General features: G+C 40.3%; 2 protein-coding genes across 2 annotated transcripts in view; both read left to right on the top strand.

Annotated features, from left to right (window-relative positions):
• The window catches only part of LOC308078728 (NACHT, LRR and PYD domains-containing protein 1b allele 1-like), a 496405-nt gene that overhangs the window by 289441 nt on the left and 184477 nt on the right, over window positions 1-22487 (top strand). The window lies entirely within an intron of this gene.
• On the top strand, window positions 3610-5829 carry LOC308077772 (uncharacterized protein). Its single transcript, XM_080418695.1, has 3 exons — window positions 3610-3666; window positions 3881-4057; window positions 5588-5829. The coding sequence occupies exons 1-3, from the start codon at window positions 3612-3614 to the stop codon at window positions 5797-5799; spliced, it is 444 nt and encodes a 147-aa protein (XP_080274821.1). The 5' UTR covers window positions 3610-3611; the 3' UTR covers window positions 5800-5829.

Here is a 22487-nt window from a genome sequence, read left to right as displayed (position 1 = left end):
ATGGGAACCGCAAACTATATCGGTTTAAGAGCGCAGCCAGGTACCTGAAAATGAGCATAATGCAACAACATTTATATTATCAAGAATCCTTTTGCTGAAATATGTTTTAAAATGTTAAGGATGTTTTCTTTCTGTCTTTCTCTTTTTGTTCTTTGGTTTTCTTAATCTTTTAGGTCTGAGGAAAAGCCCATCTTTGATGGAGTCTTCATAGCAGAGGATGAAGATGTTAGCAGATTTGTGGACTACATACACCAGACCACACGTCATGTAAGATTGCCTACTATAATTATATTTCAGAATGCACCTTGAGGTTACTTGTTCATGCTATTGTTGGTCTGATTGGTAAGATATCTATATTACTATGTCTGTCCAATATTTCTAACAGGGGTTCGGGGGGGAGTCAAGGTTAGGGTTAGTGTTAGTGTGTTAGTGTATGGCTATTTCATGGTGTGCTTGAGTACTAATCGGAAAGTCTCATATAGAACCCTAACCTTTGAGGTTTCTTAATTCGACTGAAGGAAGTTACTCTTACACCAACCATCAAAGAGCAAAATCATCCACTCTTCCTCGATAGCTTATCTCATCATGATCCTGGTAAGAGGTAGAAAATGTGGAAGACATAAAGAGACTGATCCATTGATCCCTCTTGGAAAATATTATTGTTGCCTGGTATTGCTCCTTATCATTGGTTTATTAGAACAGATCCCATACAGTCATTAATGTATCCAGTAGGATAGCTGGGGTACGGCTTGGAAGGGCAAAGCTATTGCCAGGGATAGAACTCACCCGCTAAACAGTCCTTAACAACATTTTACCCTCAGGACCACGGTACACAGAAGCTGCGTTGCAGGCTAGGGCTTCCAGTAAATTTTAGTTTAGGGCTTCTTAAAAAGGCTTCTTAAAAACAGGCCCCATCTAACCCTAACGACAAATAAAGGATCTATCTATGCTTTCACTGCATGTGACTGTGTTGTCTGTCTTTTTCATCCAATGGGAAAACTCTTTAAAAAATAAAGGGTGACGTGACTGACATCACCAAGCACAAGTGCGAGTAATATAAATAACAAGGCCCCAAGGTTAGCACCTCGAGAGAGTGCAGTATTGTTGGCTCCTACGAAAGGTTTAATCTTCCATTTCCCATATTATAGGACCCTGGGAAAGGTGTGTGTGGTGGGCAGTTTACAGCTGCAAGAGAATTGTCCAGACGTGCATCCAGCAACATTGACGAGGAAGGACTGGAGATAGCAGTGTGCCGCCATGGGGTGCTACTTGGTGCTCTCAATATGTTCAGGGGAGAGATATATGCATACCCACTGTACCTGCAGAAACAGCTGGCCAATAGGCAAATAATGTTCTTCTGTATGGATGTTACTTGCAAGTATTGGCCCTACCTTCGCAGAGTGGCAGAGAAATGTCCTGAGTTAAGCCATCTGCTTCACATGAAACCCTTCCTCTCTGTGTTTCATGCTAAGGCCCACGACTTCAAGTGTGAGGTAAGGAAACATTATCATGTGATGGTATTACTTCATCACTAGCACATGGATGTCAACCTAATCTGTGGATTGTTTTTTGGTGTTGTATATGTTTTTCCCAGGTGAATTGGAGTGGAAATCACCAAGAAGGAGCAGGGCTTACCCTAGGGGAAGAGGTGAGATACTTGATATCATTAGGTGCATTGACTGTTATGGACATAAAGATAAAGACTAGAGGCACTGAAGTGCAATGGCGGACGTGCATCGAGAAACTGAGGGAGTATCCCATGATTCACTGCGGCACATGAAAGTTGGTAAGCCAATCAGAGGCGGTTGTTTTCCTACACAGCCAATAAGAACAGCTAAGCCGCCCCAGGAACTGCTCTGTTGAATTGAATATTCATGAGTCCCGGAGAAGGTGTGCTGTGATTGGCCAGTAGTCACTATGACGCAGCCATCCCTTAGTTTTCTCCAGGAAGGAGGGCATAAGGTTGTTGCACGTCGCTCCAATGGAACACAGAGCCTATTGCTGTCTCTAGTCTTTATTCTATCTCTATGGTTATGGACACTTTTTGGGGCTAAGGACACTAACCCTAACCCCCCTTTTTTGTGTTTGTTATGAGGTGACACTGATGGAGCATTGACTGTTATAGACCATTTTTTCATCGTTTTTTGTTAGCTAATGACTGCTCTGTATTGTTGATTTGGTGTGTTTTTGCTGTGTTTTTTCCAATATACACTACAGTACTTTTTATTTTATTTTCTTACTTCTCTGTTGCTTGTAACGTTAATTGCTGAGCTGCCTCTGGGCAATTGATGTGCCCCGTTGTGTTAATAAAGGTATCTATTTATCTAGGTAGAGCAATGCAATGCCTTCCTCTCTAGGATTGCTGTCACCACCAAGCACATGTCAAAAGCGGGTGAGATGACCACCTCTAAAAAGTATACTAGCACTTACATATTTGTTCACACATATTATGATAAAGTTAACATGAATTTGCAGCACACACAGACATGTTGACGCAAATGACCATGTGCTGTAATTATCAGAATATTGGCATTTCCCTCCATTTTTTCCTTTATCAAATTTGCATAAATGTATATTTGCAGGACGAACAGACATGTTGAGTCTCATGGCCATGCACTGGAATCAACAAAAGGTTGACAATTTAGCCACTTCACTGTGTCGCCGATATCAGAAGGTAATGACATCGTTGATGTTATTTAAGATGTTTAATATTCTATTTGGCAGTATTTTGACTTTTTTGAGACAACATTGTTTTCTTGTCTTTGATTCTTTGTCATTGTAGGCCGTCAAAAGTCTTCAGAGCCAGCTGCAGACTCTGGAATCGCTGAAGGCAGAATTCGGTGTTTCAGAGAGCCAGTTGGAAGATTGGGCAAAGGATGTCAAGCGATGGGCAGAAGGTGAGGAATACATTTGATAATGCACATATTAATTGCCAGAATGTGTTCTAAATTTAGATTTAAAATATAATGGAATTTGCATAAACTGTGAGCATCTGTGAGTGCCTAGTCTCAGGATCTGAGACTGTGCACAGGCTTGTACAACGTTGTAAGTTCCAGCATGTCGTGTCAGAAATATAACTGGGAGCATGTCCATTTACAGCTTTAAAGGAGTAGTTCACCCCCAAAATGTTATTTTTTTAATATTGATTACTCATGCCTTGGACACCTGAGTTCAACAGGTTCTTTTTGTGTGTGTGTGTGTGTATTTGTCGCATTCTTAATTAATTTTAATAAAAAGTGTTGAAAGTAAAATCTTTAAATCGACTCTGACACTAACAGGTAATCGATGAGGATAGCTAAGATGCGGGTGATAATTTCCTGGAGTTCACGGACATTTGGTTTCTTTATCCTTCTGTCTTATACTGTGGTTTTGGATCCACCTATTTCTTCTCTGCAGCAACAACAACGACCGATGATGATCCAGATGGCTTGACCAACAAGATTGAGATGCTGGTTCTGGGAATAAAGTGGAGGTCTCAGCGTCTCCATAAAGACACTGATGGCTGCAAAGCTCGTGCCAGAATCTCAACAAAGTTGAGGAAGGAAAAAGTCATCCTAACCAACGTTGTAGAGCAGTATAACAGGGTGGTTCCTAGTGAAGAAGCCCTGTGCATGGAAACGATCCTGTCTCTTGATACAGCATGGCCGTGGCAGCTGCAACACAGTGGTATGGACACTATTCTGTTGACTGCTTACACCAAATCTGACCCATAATTACACATATACACATATATTACACTTACACGCTTGTTGAGTTTGTTAGAGGCAGGTTTAAGCGGTCTGTTAACAAGTGTGTTAATGGCTAGGGTATGTGGCATTGTTTGAGATTTCCCCAATTGGCTAATGTAGGCCCGTGAATCTTTGTCATAAATGCATTCCAGATTCTGTTGATCTACGGACAAAGCGGCGGGCATTCGACATCGTCATGTCAGTACGGAGACTGACAGAGGAGAAGAGCATCTTGGTGAGGGAGATGGAACGGCATTGGCAAACCCTGACAGCTCATGCCCGTGACCTGGAGGTGCAGTCCGTCAGTGTGTCTTCTGGGACATTGATAAGTATGTATTGCAATAACCCAAAAAGTCCCTTAATGTGTTTTAACGCTTTTCATAACACATAATAGGATTTTATGACGAGTCGGGCTGATGCATACTCCATTTTTAGAGCCAAGTTTATATACCGCTCACAAAAAGTAAGGAAACCTGACTTCGGGCCATTATATCTCCCCTTTACTAATACCTGTCAGTAATGCGTTTTATATCATTTTAATCGTTGATTTAAGATCTTTCCAACGAGGTGCTGCATGTTATGCATTGGGCAATCATGGAATGAGAAACCTAGTCAAACGTGTGGGGAGTGCCAGCCAAAAAAGTGCCAAAATGGCCTGTAATGCAGTTCTGCTGGCATTCACTCTCGTTTTGGCGGGCAGGTGTGCGACAGTCACAGGTGTGTGCCTAGCATCGGAGCATGGGTTCTTCAAATTATTGGGTTTGTGGTTTCTTGAAGCAGCAACACTGGTGGAAAGATGCCACATTTGTTCCTTCAGAACAGGTCCCTTGAAATAAGGCAACTCAAGGCTGGTGTTCCAGCATTCAGAGTCACAGCATCATTTGGTGTCAGTCCAAACCTCAACCCAATTGAACACTGCTTGGTCGAGCTGTACGGGCTAGAGTGACCAACAGAACCACGCTGGCTGACTTGTAACAAATCCTTATTGAGGAATGGTTCATCCCACAGCATAATATGGTGACCAGCATAAGGAGAAGGTGCCAAGCTGTTCTGGCTGCATATGGATCTTCCACACGCTACTGAGGCCCCTGACACTGACTGTAAAATTGTGCGGCCAATTGTTTTTAGTTTTTTTTGTTGTCCTTTATTACTGTGTGGAAGTGCAATCTTCAATGCTTGAAGCAACAATTGTGAATGCCAGCAGAACTGCATTACAGGCCATTTTGGCACATTTTTGGCTTGCACTCCGCACACGTTTGCCTATGTTTCTCATTCCAAGATTGCCCAATACAAATTATGCAGCACCTCGTTGGAAAGGTCTCGATTAAAATGATATAAAACACATTACTGACAGGTATTACTAAAGGGGAGATATAATGGCCCGAAGTCAAGTTTCCTTTCTTTTTGTGAGCGGTTTATCTGTTCGGTTCGGGGTGTCACTACATTTCTGCAGCAGCACCGCCCTAACCTCTGAATGACGTGATTGTAGTTTGCACAGAGCCAAACTATTTTACCTCAGCTCTAAAAGTGAAGTATGCATCTGCCCATATAAGGTGAGCTGTGGCAGTGATACTCAAATAGCTGGGAAGATAACTTCGGTCTTTGCCTCATGCCTATCTTAACAACTCACTGGCAAATTAAACAGTGATATTGTAATTGCATGAGATGTTATAATCAAAGCCTAAGCATTGGACCTTAACTCCAATTGAATTTTGCATGGCATTATACGATCTGCTATAATGTCTTAAGGTATTATTATAAAGCTTTATTTTTTAGTGCTATACTTAGAACTGTATAAGTATGTTTATAGCAAATTATAGGAATGTGACAGATATTGTGTTCTTGTGTTCTACCCTTAGACTCACCGTGGGACCTTAATGAAGAGGGGATGAAAGGTCTACGGTGCATTCTCCTCAGCAAGCTGTTTAATATCAGAAAAGTGATGATGCGGTCACAGGAAGGCTACCTTCAGGTTTTGACTGGTGGGGAGAACATCACCTTTTTGGACAACCCACCAGATGTGGATGACTATGACAGTGACTCGGACTTCTCTGAGGATGATTTTGAATAGCCAACTCTCGGCTATTATATCTCTCTCGGTCTCTCTCAATGTCTCCTACCATAGGGCTTTCACAGCCACACTGGATCACTTTTCTTTGATGGACTGATGGACTGCTATTCGAATGTTGGATTACCATGCTATTTGTGGATTTAACCCTTTGCGGATTACTGAACTAAGGGTTGTTCACCCTGGGATCTAGTGTACTGTAATAGTACTGCCCCTGGCAGATCAATAAAACGCTCTGGCAGGTGAAGTTTGCTGTCCGGTTGCCTGACGGGACAGCTGGGCTGTGTTGTGTCGGATGGAGGATAGGAGAGGAGGAGAGAGGAGGTCTGTGCCCGCAGCAAGGAATACAATCCAACAATTTTTTTAACAATGCAAGAGGATGCAGAGAGACGCTGTTTGAAAGGGGATGCCAACGGAGGGAACCATCTTTCTAAACACAACATAAGATATCTGCCTAAACACCACGTGAATGTGGCCAGAGCACTTCCCTCTGTTATGGGTTATGTTAAATAAGTGCAATGTTTGCCAAATGTGCTGTTCGCACTGTTGCTACACTTGAAAATATAAGTGTGAACCCATAGTCACATTCAAAGCAATGTATATTTGGTATGTCAATTGGAATTGCACATGGGGGTGGGATGTTAAGGTTCAAGTGGTTAAACCTCAAGTATAAAGTTATTTCTCAGTGACATGCTGTATTGCAGGTGGAAAGATGTGCATATTTTTGTAGCGGAATATGATATAAGATTATACGAATTAACAGTGTAATTCAGGGATGCAGAGAATGAAAAAACTTAATTTACAGGGGTGCCGTGAGTCTGAAGTTTGAAAACCCCTGGAACCAAATAGAACCTTATGGGTATGTACCTCAGAGTGTAGAGGGTCCAGGGTCCATTTGTTTCCATTTGTGCACGTCTCAGTCTCAGAGTTAAGTTGACACTGATTTTTGTTTTGGCCTTTATTTGACAGTAACTAGGTAGACAGGAAAGGGGGTGAGAGATGGGGGTCAACCAGATCAACGGTCCAGTGCCCCGACCACTAGACTGTGGCCGTAGCCAAGTTATGAAATGAAATAATGAAATATTAATCAAGTTGGGCCTAGCTGCTCCTCCCTCTCTCTCTCACACAAACCAACTTACAATATAAGCATTTAGCAGACACTTTTAATCCAAAGCGACTTACAGCTAACTTGCCAGTAGGCCATCCACACACATACTCTCTCTCACCTCAGATAGACTGGGATGTCTTTAATGAATGCCTTTAGTTTGCAAAAAATTACTTGAAGAAAAAACACATACTGAAAATACATACTTATCGTGAGATTTACAATTATTAAATTACTCCACAACGGTATTGAATATTGCATATTTTCTAATATCGTCCAGCCTTACTGCTAACCAACTGAGGAACTGAATGGCCATAATTGACATTGTGACTTACAAACTGCTTCATACATCTGTGTACCATATTACACATGGTTTCATTTGGAATTTGAGAAAATGAGAATTATGCATTTAATACAGGCATCTGCATAACCTGTAATGTGACAATAAAAGTGATTCTGAATAAAAAATGTGTCAAATCTACTTGTACAAGAAAAGGAAATGAGAGCTTGTATTGAATTCTACGCAAGTAATACATTTTTCAGGAAATGTCTGTTACATGTTAGTTCTTATGAAGCATTTTGTTCATAAAACATTTTATTTAATAAAAAAACACAAATCAAAATTTCATTCACACTAGCTGGAGGGCTATTGTGTGCACATCATTCAAGGTATAGAGTTTGGACATTTCTGGCACACAATAAAGTTTTAATGTTTGTCATTGTAGACCAGTCTATTACCACACATGGCCAAAACCAGACTTGAAAAGGTGTTTTATGGCTTTGGCTGGCAGTATGAGTTTAATACAACAAAATTCAGCAATCTGGTTATGGTATTGTATATATGGTAGTGTTACAAATATATGTATATACAATTAATGAGTATCAGAAAGCTGTGGAATCCAAAAGGGCTGCATGGGGTCTGGGAATCTCAGAACAGAGCTCTGAAACAAACTTGACACAAAGGGTTATGTAATAATGCAAGTGTTATGTTGTAAATGTAATTATGTAATATAATAGTATAATAGCGTATCAATGGAAGATTTGAAAGGCATAATAGTGTAATTGCCATATAGTGTCATAAAGTAATAATGCTAAATTGTAAATCCGCAATAGCATGATAGTGTAATAATGTAGTATTTAAAAGGTTTAATAGTGTAATAGCATAATAAAGTAACAAAACCTAAAGGAGCATGAAGCATTTGAGCTTCGATGCGCTCATTGGGGAAATCGTCCTGACTCCGGCAGACTCCGCATGACCCCTATGTAATAGTGTAATAGAGCTATAACTAAATAAGGGTATGTTTCTATTATATGCCACTCATCTAGACTGTGTGGCATAGCGCTCGTTGGGGAAATCATACTGAATCCTCCATAATAATAACAATTAATCCTCAAGACTAGCTGACTCTACATAAGTCCTTCTGCCTTTGTTAATTGCCACTGAATAGGCGTTCGCGCATAACTTCCATGTACAATGAATGGTGTCACGCACATACCCTCTCTTGTCTAGCTCTGACCTGCACCCTCACCTTTAAACCTAGTGAAACTCAGAATCAGAATCAGAATTTGTTTTATTGTCACATCACAGGTTTAAAAGGTAAAAAAGTGGGTGAAATTCGTTTTTGTACATCGTTCCCATCGCAACGTTAATTTCCATAGAAAGAAGAGTGGGGGGGGGGGGGGAGAAGAAGAGGGGGTGGGGGGCAAGTGGGAAGGAGATCAAAACAAGAGAGCAACAGAAGGCCAGACAAGTTATCTACATTATTTACAAAGTACCTGAGATAATAAAAAACTAAGGTGCCTGAGCATAGCAGCAATGTATGTATACTGTGCATGTTATACTTATACTGTGCATGATATACATATGGACGTTAAGGTGCTTAGAGAAAAAAGAGCACAATAAAAAAGACAAAAAAAGTCAGTGCGTTATACATGGGATTAAGGTGAAAAAGGTCAGTGCGTGTCCACCTAGGGTGGACTGACCTAACTATGCCTGAAACTCACCTTAACCCTAACCTCAGTAAAACTTGGCCTGCCAAGGAGCCAGTGAAGATACAGGTGAGCCTGGTCTATCGTAAAGCATTGGTGGGATCCAGAATAACCCATGGTGCAACCACACAAGCTCAAATGACTAAGGCTATATTCTATATAACCCTTTGAGATCATTTTAGGCACACAAGCACCATTATAGGAGGAATGCCTCTTGATGTAGGGCTATGTTCAATAGCTCAATGTATCTATTTGTCTGCAGTTACCCTAAATCCGAATTGTCTTTTTAGATACAAATACAAAAGTTTGTCGATGAGCAAGAATAACCAATAATATTCAAAATTGCAACCGAGGGTCGCTGTTTAGTATGAAAACCTCCAGATCTTGTCCGTCCCTCACACTGACATCACTCAGCGTGATGTCAGAATCGGGCTAATGACAGTCCATATGGAGGACTTGATACATGGAGTGATTGGAGTCATCATAACATCAGAGTGGAATGACCATATATGGACATATTGTAGTCATAAATCCATATGACCTAATATCCTTTATGGCAAGGTCGCCTCTCGCCCCAGGGCGTTTTACTAGCGTAATATGTTTCTAAGCTTCTACCTATGACAATGTCATAAACACAGACATCCTAGATAAAACCAGCTAGTCGAACATATGTTTCAGGGAATATTGTTGTGTGCCTTATGGTCAGCCATAACATATCAGCCATCACTTCCATCGTCATCATTCTGCTCATCCATTCCATCTGTCTGCAATAAAATCCATCTGAACAACTGGTCGAGATAGGGCGAGCACGAAAGCCCGGCCACGTAGCCAGAGTCTTTGGAACAAGGAGGGTTCCTGTAAGGTTCCCAGTTCCATCCCGGGCTCCCCCAGGGTTAGTGTCAAAGAGTCCTTGAGCAAGACTCTGAACCCCTAGTTGCTCCTGGTGAGCAGGTTGGTGCCTTGCATGGTTTCCTCCGCCATCGGTGTGTGAATGGGTGAATGTACTGCACAATCTCTGTAAAGTGCCTTGGTTAAAGGCGCTATAAATGCACCATTTACCATTTTACACTATTACACCTATTAAACGATTACACTTACTGTGCTGTTGTAGTATTAAACGTATTCCACTAATACACTGTAACACCCATTACACTGGCCTCTTGTACCGGCCACCGGGTGCTGGCCACGGCCTCTGGTTACCATATTTTGAATTATATGGAAGCTTAGTCAATAGGCTACTTGACTATGTAACTTTTATGTTCATTTTCTAAGCCACAAAAGTGATACGTTTACCTGAACTTATTGTCCATGCGAATAACCAAACTGAAGTTGTGGGCACCACTGAACTATAGAGAGGAAAAAATATGAAGAAAAGATCAAGCTCATCGGTGTTGATCCTTACAAGCTGTCATTGTATCAATATCAGGGTACTATACTGACGGATAAGTCCCAAATTGTGCTAAATACACTAGTTTTTTAACTTGTAAGGATCAACACCAATAATGAGCTTTATCTTTTCTTCATATCCTCTTCGCTCTACAGTTGATCCTGTCAGGTCCATTCTTTTAGCTTCCATACTCCAAAGCTTCACAATGATTTGTTTTGCCACTCAGTAGAAACCTATCTCTTATACAGATTTAAATTATCATCGTTTGTGTATTTCCTTGCATCAACTTCATTTGTTTTGTATAAACCATGTTGCTCCCTTTGATGAGTCTGAAGAATGACATCACATTTACATGTGCAAACAGGTGGTGCGCTACCAGTACCAGGATAGCTGCTTGTCAGCTATTTCACAGCAGACAGATGGTAGGATTAGGCATTACCTCCAATCGTTATTTACTGTAGCATACATAATTACCAATGTAACTGTCCATACACTTGTAGTTTATCTGCAGGTGACACTGTACTTCTTACATACAGATTGTTGTTTTGTTTATCTAATAGGCAATAGTCATTATTTCGATTGATAAAATAGTTAATAGCAGTGGTGACAGTACGTAAAGTTACAGATCCATATAAAAGGCATTTTCTCTTACTGTAAAGTGAGACATATCTTGAAAACTAGAACCAAATCAATTCATGAGATTCATATAAATATTTTATAGATTGACATCAAGGAAGAAACACAACATTCAAAGTGCAAATAACTTTTAATCAAAAAACAAAACATAGCAGAGAACAATAAAAGTGCAACAGTGTTGGCATAAAAAAATATATAAAGAAACAAACATTTTCTCTCAAAATGTAAACAAGGAGTTTTCTGAGTTTCCACCGCTTCCGCCGTAGTGCCTCTTACTCAGGCTCGATTGGATACTCTGCCTCTGGATAGTTCTCGCCTGGCTGCCAGTCATTATTCCACGTCCTGCCACTGTAAAGTACATATAAAAAGGGGAGAATTCTTTTTTTAGAGGAATTAATTTAGAGCCTTTTAAAGGGTATTTGGACATTTTTTTTCTTTTCTTTTTATATTAACCACTACAAAAAGAGAAGATCTACCAGCTCACAACTCCTCACACTGAGACGTGTTATTAGAGAAATGTTGTGCCCATGGGGAAAAAGGTTGCAAAGTATCATGCAGCCTATTGCCTACATGTAAGGCTGTCACGACTCCGATGTGTACGGTGAATCGAGACCGAATCGCGATTCCCTTCCATGCAGGCGCACGTCCAATTGCACTTTTGAACCACAAGGCTTTGTTAGTTCTTTTTTCTACGGCTTAAAACAGTGGGTTATGGGACAACAACCTTGAGTTGTCTCAAGGAGACATTCTGATTGGCTTATAACAGTCACATGGGCAAGGCCTAGCCTTGCAATGTGTATTCTGAAACAATTAATGATAGTAACTACATAATCTTGCAAGTTACAACTGTGTTTTCTTTCATTAATATCGTAGAAGTGGTAGAAAAGCAATTTACCATTCGAGGGTCGTGGATTGTTGTCTGATAAGCCAGTGTTTAACACTGGCTTATCAGACAACAACCCACTCCTTCTCATGGTAAAAAGCTTACATATACATCAGGCACATGCATGCTTGCGATGGGGGAGAGAAAAAAGAGAGGTGACAGACACACGCACTGAGAACAGACCGCAAACAAAGGAGTTGTCCAATTAATAGTCATATTAATTATATATCTCAGTGCTGCAAAAAAAGGATGTGAAAAAAAAATCTACCGGTATATCCTATATCGTACCGGAAATCTAATCGAATCGTGAACCCCTACTTACATGCAATAGATAAGATATGAAGCATACCGACCAACATTACATCTTGACCGATCCTGCCAAAATGACTTCTAATTTGATTAGTTTGCTTTCGAATGGTTTTAATTTATAGCTCATGAAAACGGTTTACTCTTGTACACTAAACAGACTGTCCAAATCTGAAGTAAGAAACTGGTGTCATTTAACAGCATTAGTTGACCAACAGTCATTAGTAACTTGAGTCAAACAATCTGCGGTTTATATAACTTTCCTGTGCATTCAAGCTTTACAAGGTAGATTCTGTGAACAGAAGCTTACGATGTTGCTGGACTGTAACTGCCAATCGAGCCCATACGCTGAAGAGTACACAGCATAGAGCATAAAAGCAACTGGACATTAGGTCATCATCTTTACATTTTTCCTACTTTAGTGGGACATGTTGTACCAGTGTACTTTGGTGTGAAAATGTGGGCAGTCAACAGTTCTGCAACACCACATAGATGAGGTGAAACCTCTCAAAACATGAATTTAAAGCGTTTGAGAGGAAAGTAAAAATTGTGAGATCAATCATCACTGCCTCTGCCAGGGCAAATAGTGTCAATTGAATAATGTCAGTATGTTCTTACCAGCCAGGGCAAGGACACCAACACACCAGAGCTTCTGTTTTCCCCTAAAAACAAACACAAACACACTAAGTATTAGAAATCACTGGTTAAGACATAACATGTTTAGTACTGTTGCTTGTCTCAGTTATGAACAGCCTAAAAACAAATATACACCTTAACTTGGTTCTGTGGGGCTGATTAATACGCTACTTATAGAGCATGATTTTTTTGGTTCGGTTGGGGAAATCTCAAAATCTCACCAGAGTCACCAGTTGGATCCCTGGGCAGGTCAAGCCTTTGCTATATGCCACTCCCACAATCCATTTTGAGTCTATAGGGGATATGTTTTATTATGGTGTAATTGGTTTGGGCAACTTACTGGATACGGTAGTCTAACCATGATTTGAGTGTTGAGAACTAACATGAACTCACAGTGCGTAAACAATTGCAATGCAAAAAGCCTGGTGAGAAGTTCACTTCCACTAAAAGTGGATTGTTTCAATAAACCCATGTAGACCTGTGTCTGAGCTGGGCCACATACGTCACTTAGATCATTTATGTATAGGTTGATAACCACACTTATTATTCTATTTAGATCCTTTAACAGGGCCCCAAAAGGTAGATCGTGATCCACCAGTAGATCATCAACATGACATGCTCTATATGTGCTATATATGCTATATATGTAATTAAAATATAAAAATAATATGTCACTTGACATCTAGAAGGGCCTGCCAGCTCCCTTCATGGCTTCTAAAGTAGGCAAACCTCAAAAAGTAGATCTCAAGTCAAGAAAGTTTGGGGACCCCTGTCCTATAACGTACTGTGATTGTGTTCGGAGTGTGTAGAGGGATAAGGGGAAGGGGGGAGAAGGAGAAGAAAAAAAACATTCCTGCCTGTCATGGCAAACATCTTGTGGAGTGGATCCTACTCTAATCCTGTGTTCACAACGGCAGATGAAAAGATGCAGTTTACCAAGACAATGATATGCTATGTAACTTTGTCTTTGTCATCTGTTATATCTGCCAGCCTAAAATGAGCATAACAGACGTTCTAATCTCATCTGAGAGACAGATTTCCCAGATTATTTATTGGAGATTTATGCATAGAGAGGAGAGAGTTGAAAAGCCACAAACTTCATGAGCTCTGTGTCCACAACCTGGATCTCACTCTAACAGACGTCAGAGTTAAGAGTGGACACCCCACACTTTTCTTTGTGAGAAAATCCACACAAATTCCGTTCAATACATAATTGTATCATCTACAAAAATGGGGAACCATTGAAATGGTAAATAAACATGCGTAGAAACGGCCTAGAAGCTTTGTTACAGCAGAGCTATAATCAAACAAACAGAAATGTCCCCTATGTAAATTTGAGAGAGAGAGAGAGAGCGAGAGCGAGAGCGAGAGCGAGAGCGAGAGAGAGAGAGAATATGTTTTACCTTCCTTCCTGTCCTTCGGGCTGTTACAGCCTTTGCTGGCCAGGGTTCCTTTTGCTTCTCCTCACTACATTCCTCGCAACCTTAAAGGATAAAGACAAGATCATTAAGCCCTAACACTTCATAAAAATCTGCAGTATTTCACATCTATCTGTCTATAAATTTGCCAAATCTATGTGTGTCTGTGTCTATGCCTGTAGCCAATCAGAGAGAGACAAAGGGTGGTGTCTCCATGATTGTTCAAGCTTCACATGACATCATTATGTCTTACTCTAAAACAATGACAACTACAAAAAAATGACAATTTAAAAACAATGGCAATGTTGGTTAAAGCTGTAAGTTGTGTGGAGAGATTGTACGGGTAAGGATCTAGTATAACAAGCATCACCTTCTCATGAGTTGGAATCAACCTGGGTGTTAAATATATATTTATTATAGTTTGACAAGGGTTGGGGTTAAGGTTTGGTTTAGGGTTAGTGTTACTCAACTCAAGTCTTTGAACAAACGACACAACGTAATATCTAAACGTGCCCTTAAAATGGACCACCACCTCAACTATGGAGCCCAGATCAAACACCTCTGCTTGAAGGAGTAGTTCACCCCCAAAATCTTTTTCTATTGATTACTCATGCCTTAGACACCTAAGTTCAATAGTTTTTTTTTGTATTTGTCGCATTCTTAAGACAAAATAAATATCATAATACATTTAGCCCCATTGATTCTGATAGGGGACCCACGCGGGTCCTCTATCAGAATGAATGGGGGTAAATTTACTAAAACCATTTTTTTGTCTTAGGAATGTGACAAATACAAAAAAGTACTATTGAACTTAGGTGTCTAAGGCATGAGTAATCAATAGAAAAACATTCATTTTGGGGGTGAACTACTCCTTTAACATTCTTCTTCTATCTCATTAATCTCTGCAAAAAACACTGCCTGACGCTGAAAAGCTGCTCCAAGCTTTGTCTTCACCAGGCGTGATTACTGAAATGCACTGCTAGTCGTGATCCATTAGCCTGGTAAACCCTCCCTCCGGAAATCTCATTTCTATTTGATTCCTGGAGTGAGTCTGGCCTGATCCGCCTTTCTGCAATATTGGCTGTGTATGCCAAACGGCCGGGCCTATCAGCGTCGTCGCTCATTGTTCTGTGATTGACAGCTTACGTTGGCCAATCAGGTGGCGAGTTCGAGTGAGCCCAAAACACGAACGGCAGCCATCTTTTTCTTGTGCGGCCAATTCTCCGCTATTTTTTTACTTCAAAAAGCTCTCTAACTTCTATTTTGAGGCACGGAATTTACTTATAAGATATCGTTTGGATAGAATTTAGTTGTTTAACTTCATATATGTGGTCAATTAATCATGACAAAGCCTATTTAAAAATAAAAATTTTGAGAACCGGTAGGGGCGGGCAGTGACACCATTCTATCCGAATAAGGCAACCCATTTTGGGTATGGCTGTCTCAAAAGTACCGTTGCGTCACATTAAGACTGGTGAACTGCTGATTGGCTGAAGGGGAAAAATTATCATTGGCTGAAGGGGTTGTCAGTCAACGGTATTACTCCCGCCCAACTCCAGCACAGCCAATATTGCAGAAAGGCGGATCAGGCCAGACTCACTCCAGGAATCAAATAGAAATGAGATTTCCGGAGGGAGGGTTTACCAGGCTAGTGATCCATAGCAAGAGCGTTAAAAAGCTACAATACATCCAGAACAGAGCTGTTAGGGTCCTGATGAGAGTGTGCAAATATGAACACATCACCCCCATTCTCCACTCACTGCACTGGCTCCCCATCGCCTCCCAGACACAATATAATGTCCCTGTTACCACACCAATGCATCTATGGAATTCCCATGGAGGCTTTTAAGGGAGCGCTAAAGACTTTCCTTTAAAGCTATATTGTGCAAGTTTCCAAACTGTAGGCCAGAAGTGTTTTTTTTTTCCTGTGCAATTATTATAGAACAAACCTTACATTAGAGATCTGTCGTGTTTTAGAACCCCCACTCAGTGGATTTCGGCATCCAAAGCCCTTTCTATAATGTTTTAATTAGAATAGTGAAGGGGGCCTGTTTGTTACATAATTGGTCACCAAGCCTACATACAAAGTGCTACAGTTCAGAATTATTTGGTTGCACTGTCAATGTGCCTTTCCTGAAACTTAAAACCATAATGCAAGGCTACTGTATGATTTTGTATCCCAGATCCATGGTGCACATGGCGTGGTGTGTGTGAGCCTGACTCAAGAGGCGTCAATTGGGTATGGCAAGGTATGACAGCTGCCACACCTTGGTTCCAGGGTGAAAACTGTTTTTAAAGTAAATGCATGAACACTATCCACGGAAGGTATAATAACATGACTGTAATCCTCATGCATGCGCACGCCTGGCGCGAGTGCATGAGGACTCCAGTCCTGTTGTTATACCTTAACTTTTGCTGAACTGACGCCACTGCAGCTCGGCTGCGCTTAAAGATGAAACGAGCCTATATTAATGTAGCCATTTGCCTACCATTTTGATAAGCAAACATGTGCATTGTGCTTTTCAGATTGTGTGTGTAGATCATCAAGTTCTCAACTGTAGGTGGGTTTGAAAATATAGCACAAAACAAGCTAATATAGCCCATACAAATTTGTATCAGGGAGTGCGCTCGGGTGCGCATTTGCGTACACACCACTACGTCATATAATGAAATATTATAACTTAATCGAAAAGGCTCACTGTCTGTGACATGTCTCCGCAAATGAAAATCAACCATGGTAATAATTTGCTATTTCTATCATTTTATGTTGGGCATGATGCACTACTTGTTGAAAAAAACATGTTGTGCGTTGTCATGTAAAGACAGGACAATACGAGTCAACACGCAGTGTAAACATGCTGATGTTTTCACAACGAATACGGACCCGTTTAAAAATGCCCTTAGTATCAAATATTACTTGCTTGGTAGTTAATGAGCTTAATTGCAACAAAAACAACAGATCTAACAGCTTAGTGCTGGGAAAAAAAATATATATATATAAACAAGTATGTAGGACAGGCAGCTTCTTTATTCTATTATTTTATTTTTGATCTACTTTTTAATTGTTAGTTTATTATATGTTTTCCATATTGCATGGACTATTTTATGCCTGTCATCTAAGTTTAGTTTATTCTTACAAATTATTATTATTATTGGAAACTACATACCTGCTTTCTTCATCCTTTTCACATTGTCTGCCTTAGTTGTTCTCCCTCTTTTACGGACGGTCAGGGTGGGAGGACAGACAGCGGGGACAGGCGTAAGAGAGGGCTTCTTCCTCGCCCTCTTGCAGAGGGACAGGGTGGGAGGACAGACAGCGGGGACAGGCGTAAGAGAGGGCTTCTTCCTCACCCTCTTGCAGAGGAGCAGGGTGGGAGGACAGACAGGGGGGACAAGCGGAAGAGTAGGAGATGGAGTGATGTCAGGAAGGGAGACAGGGAGAGATGGGGTGATGACAGGAGGAGGGGAAACAGGGAGAGATGGGATGAGCTCAGGAGGAGGGGAAACAGGGAGAGATGGGATGAGCTCAGGAGGAGGGGAAACAGGGAGAGATGGGATGAGCTCAGGAGGAGGGGAAACAGGGAGAGATGGGATGAGCTCAGGAGGAGGGGAGACAGGGAGAGATGGGATGAGCTCAGGAGGAGGGGAGACAGGGAGAGATGGGGTGATGGCACTGGTAGAGGGCACTGGTAGAGGGACAAATTCGATGATGATCACCTGCTCTTCAATGGAACTAGAATAGAAAATAATAGAAAACATGTATGGGCAATTAAAAAAAATCAAACAAATAAAATCGAAAACACCAACACATTCATTGTGGTCCACTACACAAAAGCAAACATTTAACACAGAATATCAATATACAGGACAACTATTTAAGAACAGCCACTTGTCCTTTGCAGACGTTTGCATGCAGAAGATGATTCCGCTATTGTGGTATGTGTCTGTGGAGGTTAAGAGAAGGAGTACAGAGGACTGGTTAACTGCTTTGTTATGTAGTGTAAACAGAACCACCTTTTGTTACACGTTGCCAAAATAAAGGTGATGATGGTTAGGGATTTTAGGAAGATGGTGGGTTCCTCCTTGTCTCCCCTTTCCACCAAGGGAGAGGATGTGTAGTTGTGTGTTGATGTGTATAACACCTTTGGTGTGTATAGGACTCAGCTGAACATGTTACATCAATCAGTAGTGGCTAGCGCTGTACTGTGTGCAGTGGTATATCGGAAGTAATATCAAGGAGGGTGACAGCAAGAGGCTCAATAAAGCTGGTTCTGCCCGTGGTACCAGCTTGGATACTATGAAGGAGGTGGCCAATACAAGGATGGAGCCCAAACTATAGGCCATTATGGACAATCCCTCTCATTCTCAAGCAGGGGTCATCCCCAGGCTATTTTTTGCGACAGACATACAACTGAGAAGACAATAGTATTTACCAGAAACACAAAGATATAGCCCTGAATGACAATAACAGGTCTGGAACACAGAGAGGAATGGAATGGACCCTCAAGGTGTATTTGGTTCAATATTTACACAATTAGTGTCATGAGGATGGGTCCTTGATGAAAATAAGACAAATTACAATGGTATGTAAAAATATCTAGAATTTGACACGGACAAAACCAAGTCTTGCCACAGACAAATATGGAGATGTTGATGACCCCTGTTCTCTAGTACTGTGGCAGGGCAAAAAAGCTCCTTCAGCAAAAGACTGTTACATGTTAACAGTCTGTCCCACATTGCAAAAAGGAGCCCTACAGGAGATCTTTTCTGCCTGCAACAACAGGACTGTACAAGTCCTCATCTGGTTGGTTTGATCTGACTGATGTAGTTACCTCTCATCAACAGCATGAATCTCATCAGCGACCTCCTCCTCCTCCTCTGTGACCGATGCACACATATCTGGCTCTGTTGCTGTAACATGAAAGATTATATTAATATAATTCAAAATTCTGAAGAAAAATATACATTTATTTTGTGTGTGTTCTTACAATTACAAGTAGTAATTAAAATAATATATATATTTTTTAAGTATTCTTACACACGCTGGAGAGGTACTCGTAAATCTTCTTCATCTGTTCGAAAAGGCCACAGTTCTGTTCCCCAGTGAAGTCCAGGTGCTTAAGATGGTCCGGGATCTTTCTCCCACGCGATTTGGAACAGTAAAATAGAACTGGCTTCAAGCCCAGAGCCCCAAGTTTGGCCACCTGAAATGAACAAAGAAAATCAGTTATTAATGGAGCGAAGGACAAATAAAACAGCACTATAGCTTGCATAAAAATATCGCCATAAAAAGTGTATCAGTAGAAATAGTGTAATCAGGCTATCTGCATCAAAAACAACACTCTTTGCCACTCGAAACTTATAGAATATCACTCGAAAAATAAAATATCTTTACCATGCCTCTTCTTCCTCTTCTTTATAGCCTATAATGTTTTTAAGACTGCTTTTTTTATTATCAAGATAGCCTGATTACACTATTTTTGCTGATAGAATTTTTATGGTGCTTTTTTTTATGTAATGCTTTATATTTTCAAATACAAATACCCATAAATGTATACTTTGCTACTCTAAACTAACAGCTAAAATGACAAAACATAGCTTAACTTAGCTTCAAGGTTCACGCCCCCTTTCTGCTAACTCTTGATGCCCTTATTGATGAAGCAAATTGTTCAAAAGTAACCAAAATCAATAATGAGTTCATATTAAATAAACATAATTTAAAGATGTTTGACATTGCTGTATTGTAAATTATTTAAATGTTTAGTCTCACGTAATATTCTATTACGAGATCATTATTTCGTTTCTTTTATAAATTTATCTTTTCGTATTTTCTATTCATGAGCTATATGCCATGTCAAGATCGAAAGAAGCAGGTTTAAATAAATCATTTCCTGTGAAATGAATTGAGAATATATGAAAAGTTTAAAATAGTCTACTCTTCATACTTTGCGATGATTTTTAGAAGGATATACATATTGTTATACTTACAGCAACTCTTGCATTATTTATGTGCCGGGACACATTGTTACATTTCAACTGCTTTTTGACCCACTCCGGGCCATACTTCTCCAGCTTGGCCGCTACCTTTGTGAGTGTGACTGGAAGGACTGCGAAACAGGTAGTACAGGCGGTCTTCTTGGCCTCGGTTGATACTAAGCAGGAGGGGCAGATGATGGTCCTTTTTTTGGTCATTTTTCGAGAGAGAGAGAGAGCGAGAGCGAGAGCGAGAGCGAGAGGAAGAGCGCAAGAGAGAGAGAGAAAGAGAGAGAGTGGCTCTTAAAAGTGCCTTTTTGTTGTTTGTTGTTTGTTTCTTCTGTGGTTGTAATACAAAGCTAGAATCTGTAAGAGAAAGCAAAATATTCAGAATTTCAATGTACAATAGGAAAAAGAGACTTTAACCAGACATCCATAATATTAATAAAGCCCAAAAGATTTCACAATACCTTTAATAGCTCCATAAACTGTAATCCCCAGATAAACTATGTGAGTGTACAGAACCGAATAGACCCTTATGGCAGTACTTCTACATGTTTTTCATGTCAAAGAAACTAATATGTAACATCTCAGTTTTAATAGCTAGATCCATAGCTCACGTGACATCACAATGAGTTGTGAGCAGGCCTGAAATTTCATCATTTTAAGCCACCTTTATTGTTGTCAATTTTTTGAGGGCACAAAGACCAAATACCAGGGCAGGAAGGGTAAATAATTAGTCTATCATAGGCAGACTATCTGCGTTGCAATAAATACTTTACAATCTGATCCATGCCTAACCCTGCACCAATCAAGGTCACTGGGGAGTAAAGAGCTGTTTATCTGTTGGCATTATCTAGGGCATTGGTTCTCAAAGTGGGGTCCGGGGTCCCTTGAGGTAATTCCAGGGGGTCCCCAGCTAAATGATAGTTAGGAACCAACCCTTGTGGGTCTGTAACTCAGAGTGTACAAATGGAACCGTTAGTGTCCATTTGGTACAAGTCTACACAGAAATGCCATTATAATGCAATAAATGCAAATAATTCATGTCAAACTGGGGGTCCCTGAAATTAAAATGGTTGAAAATCACTGTTGGAGCTGTAAAAACCTTCTTTTATATGAGGGTCTCTGGTATATCTTTTCAAATTGGGGTCCGCAGGCTAGTAAGTGTCAATTTGGAGGTCCTGGACATTAACTAGTTTGAGAACCACTGATCTAGGGCACTAAGGCCACTATGGCTTCAGGAAATGCCATGTTTTAAGGGTCTCAAGGCCAGACTGAGGGGCAACCACGGCCATCATGACCTCCCTTAAATTCCTGTCCTGGTTGTATCCCAATAACAACAAGTACCCCATAACACATTTTAATTCATTGGATAAATAGTTCCTGTTCTCAAATCTCTTTATATAACTCCTGGTAGCCTTTATAGTTGAATCCTCTGCTCCCACCCACTAATAATATATCTATGACTGGCTCATTGGATTCATTTTGGCCTCTAATCATGAAACATCCATTTGATTCATTTGATATACTCTCAAAATGGGAAACACAGATAAAGAATACATTTCGTTTTTAGTGTTGTGCAAACAAACATAGCAGATAGATTGAGTACACACTTACTAAACAAAGCCAAACTCATGTCATGTTGTTGTTGTTGTAGCTTAGCATAGCTTGGGTCTAGCCACAGTAAAACAGTATTAAAGTTATACAAACAGACCAACTTGCAACTTGCTACACACCCCAACCTGTTAGCAATAACCCAGTGTTGTGGTTCTATGATTAATGGTGGTCGTGGTGCAGATTAAACCATGTATTTGTATAAAATAATGCAAGAGGGACAACAACATTACTTACTTTCCCGGGAGAATCATATCGCACTGCATCATGGGTAACGCGTCGCTGACGTCATGACGTCATGACGCTTCTATCCATAGATATATATATAAACAGAATCAATGTGATTGTTTACGTGCTAAATGTATCAAGAAAACATGACATCGTTTTAAGAAAACATAAATGCTGCTTTTTGCTCCAAAGCGACTGCAAAAGATTGATGCTTTTTATCTAAAAAGGCTTTAAAAGAAATCTAAAAACATTTGAAACCAGTTGGTTTCTATAAATACACTTCCGGTCTAGAGCGGATACGGAAACGCTACCTTTGTTTCCATGTATGTGGACGTGATGAGAAACCGGATGCAGTAGGCGGGATTTAATGAAAGCCAGAAACCAGGAAATTATAATTAATATTAAAATTAATATCTAATACTGGACATTTTGATAAATTAGGCATTTCAGTGCCAGAATAATTGATTTATGGACAAGCGCATCTATTATATACATATATTATAGTAAATATCG

Source organism: Gymnoscopelus braueri (assembly GCF_963280865.1).
Source record: "Gymnoscopelus braueri genome assembly, chromosome: 22".
Taxonomy (NCBI): domain Eukaryota; kingdom Metazoa; phylum Chordata; class Actinopteri; order Myctophiformes; family Myctophidae; genus Gymnoscopelus; species Gymnoscopelus braueri.
This window is presented reverse-complemented; position numbering and strand designations above follow the sequence as displayed.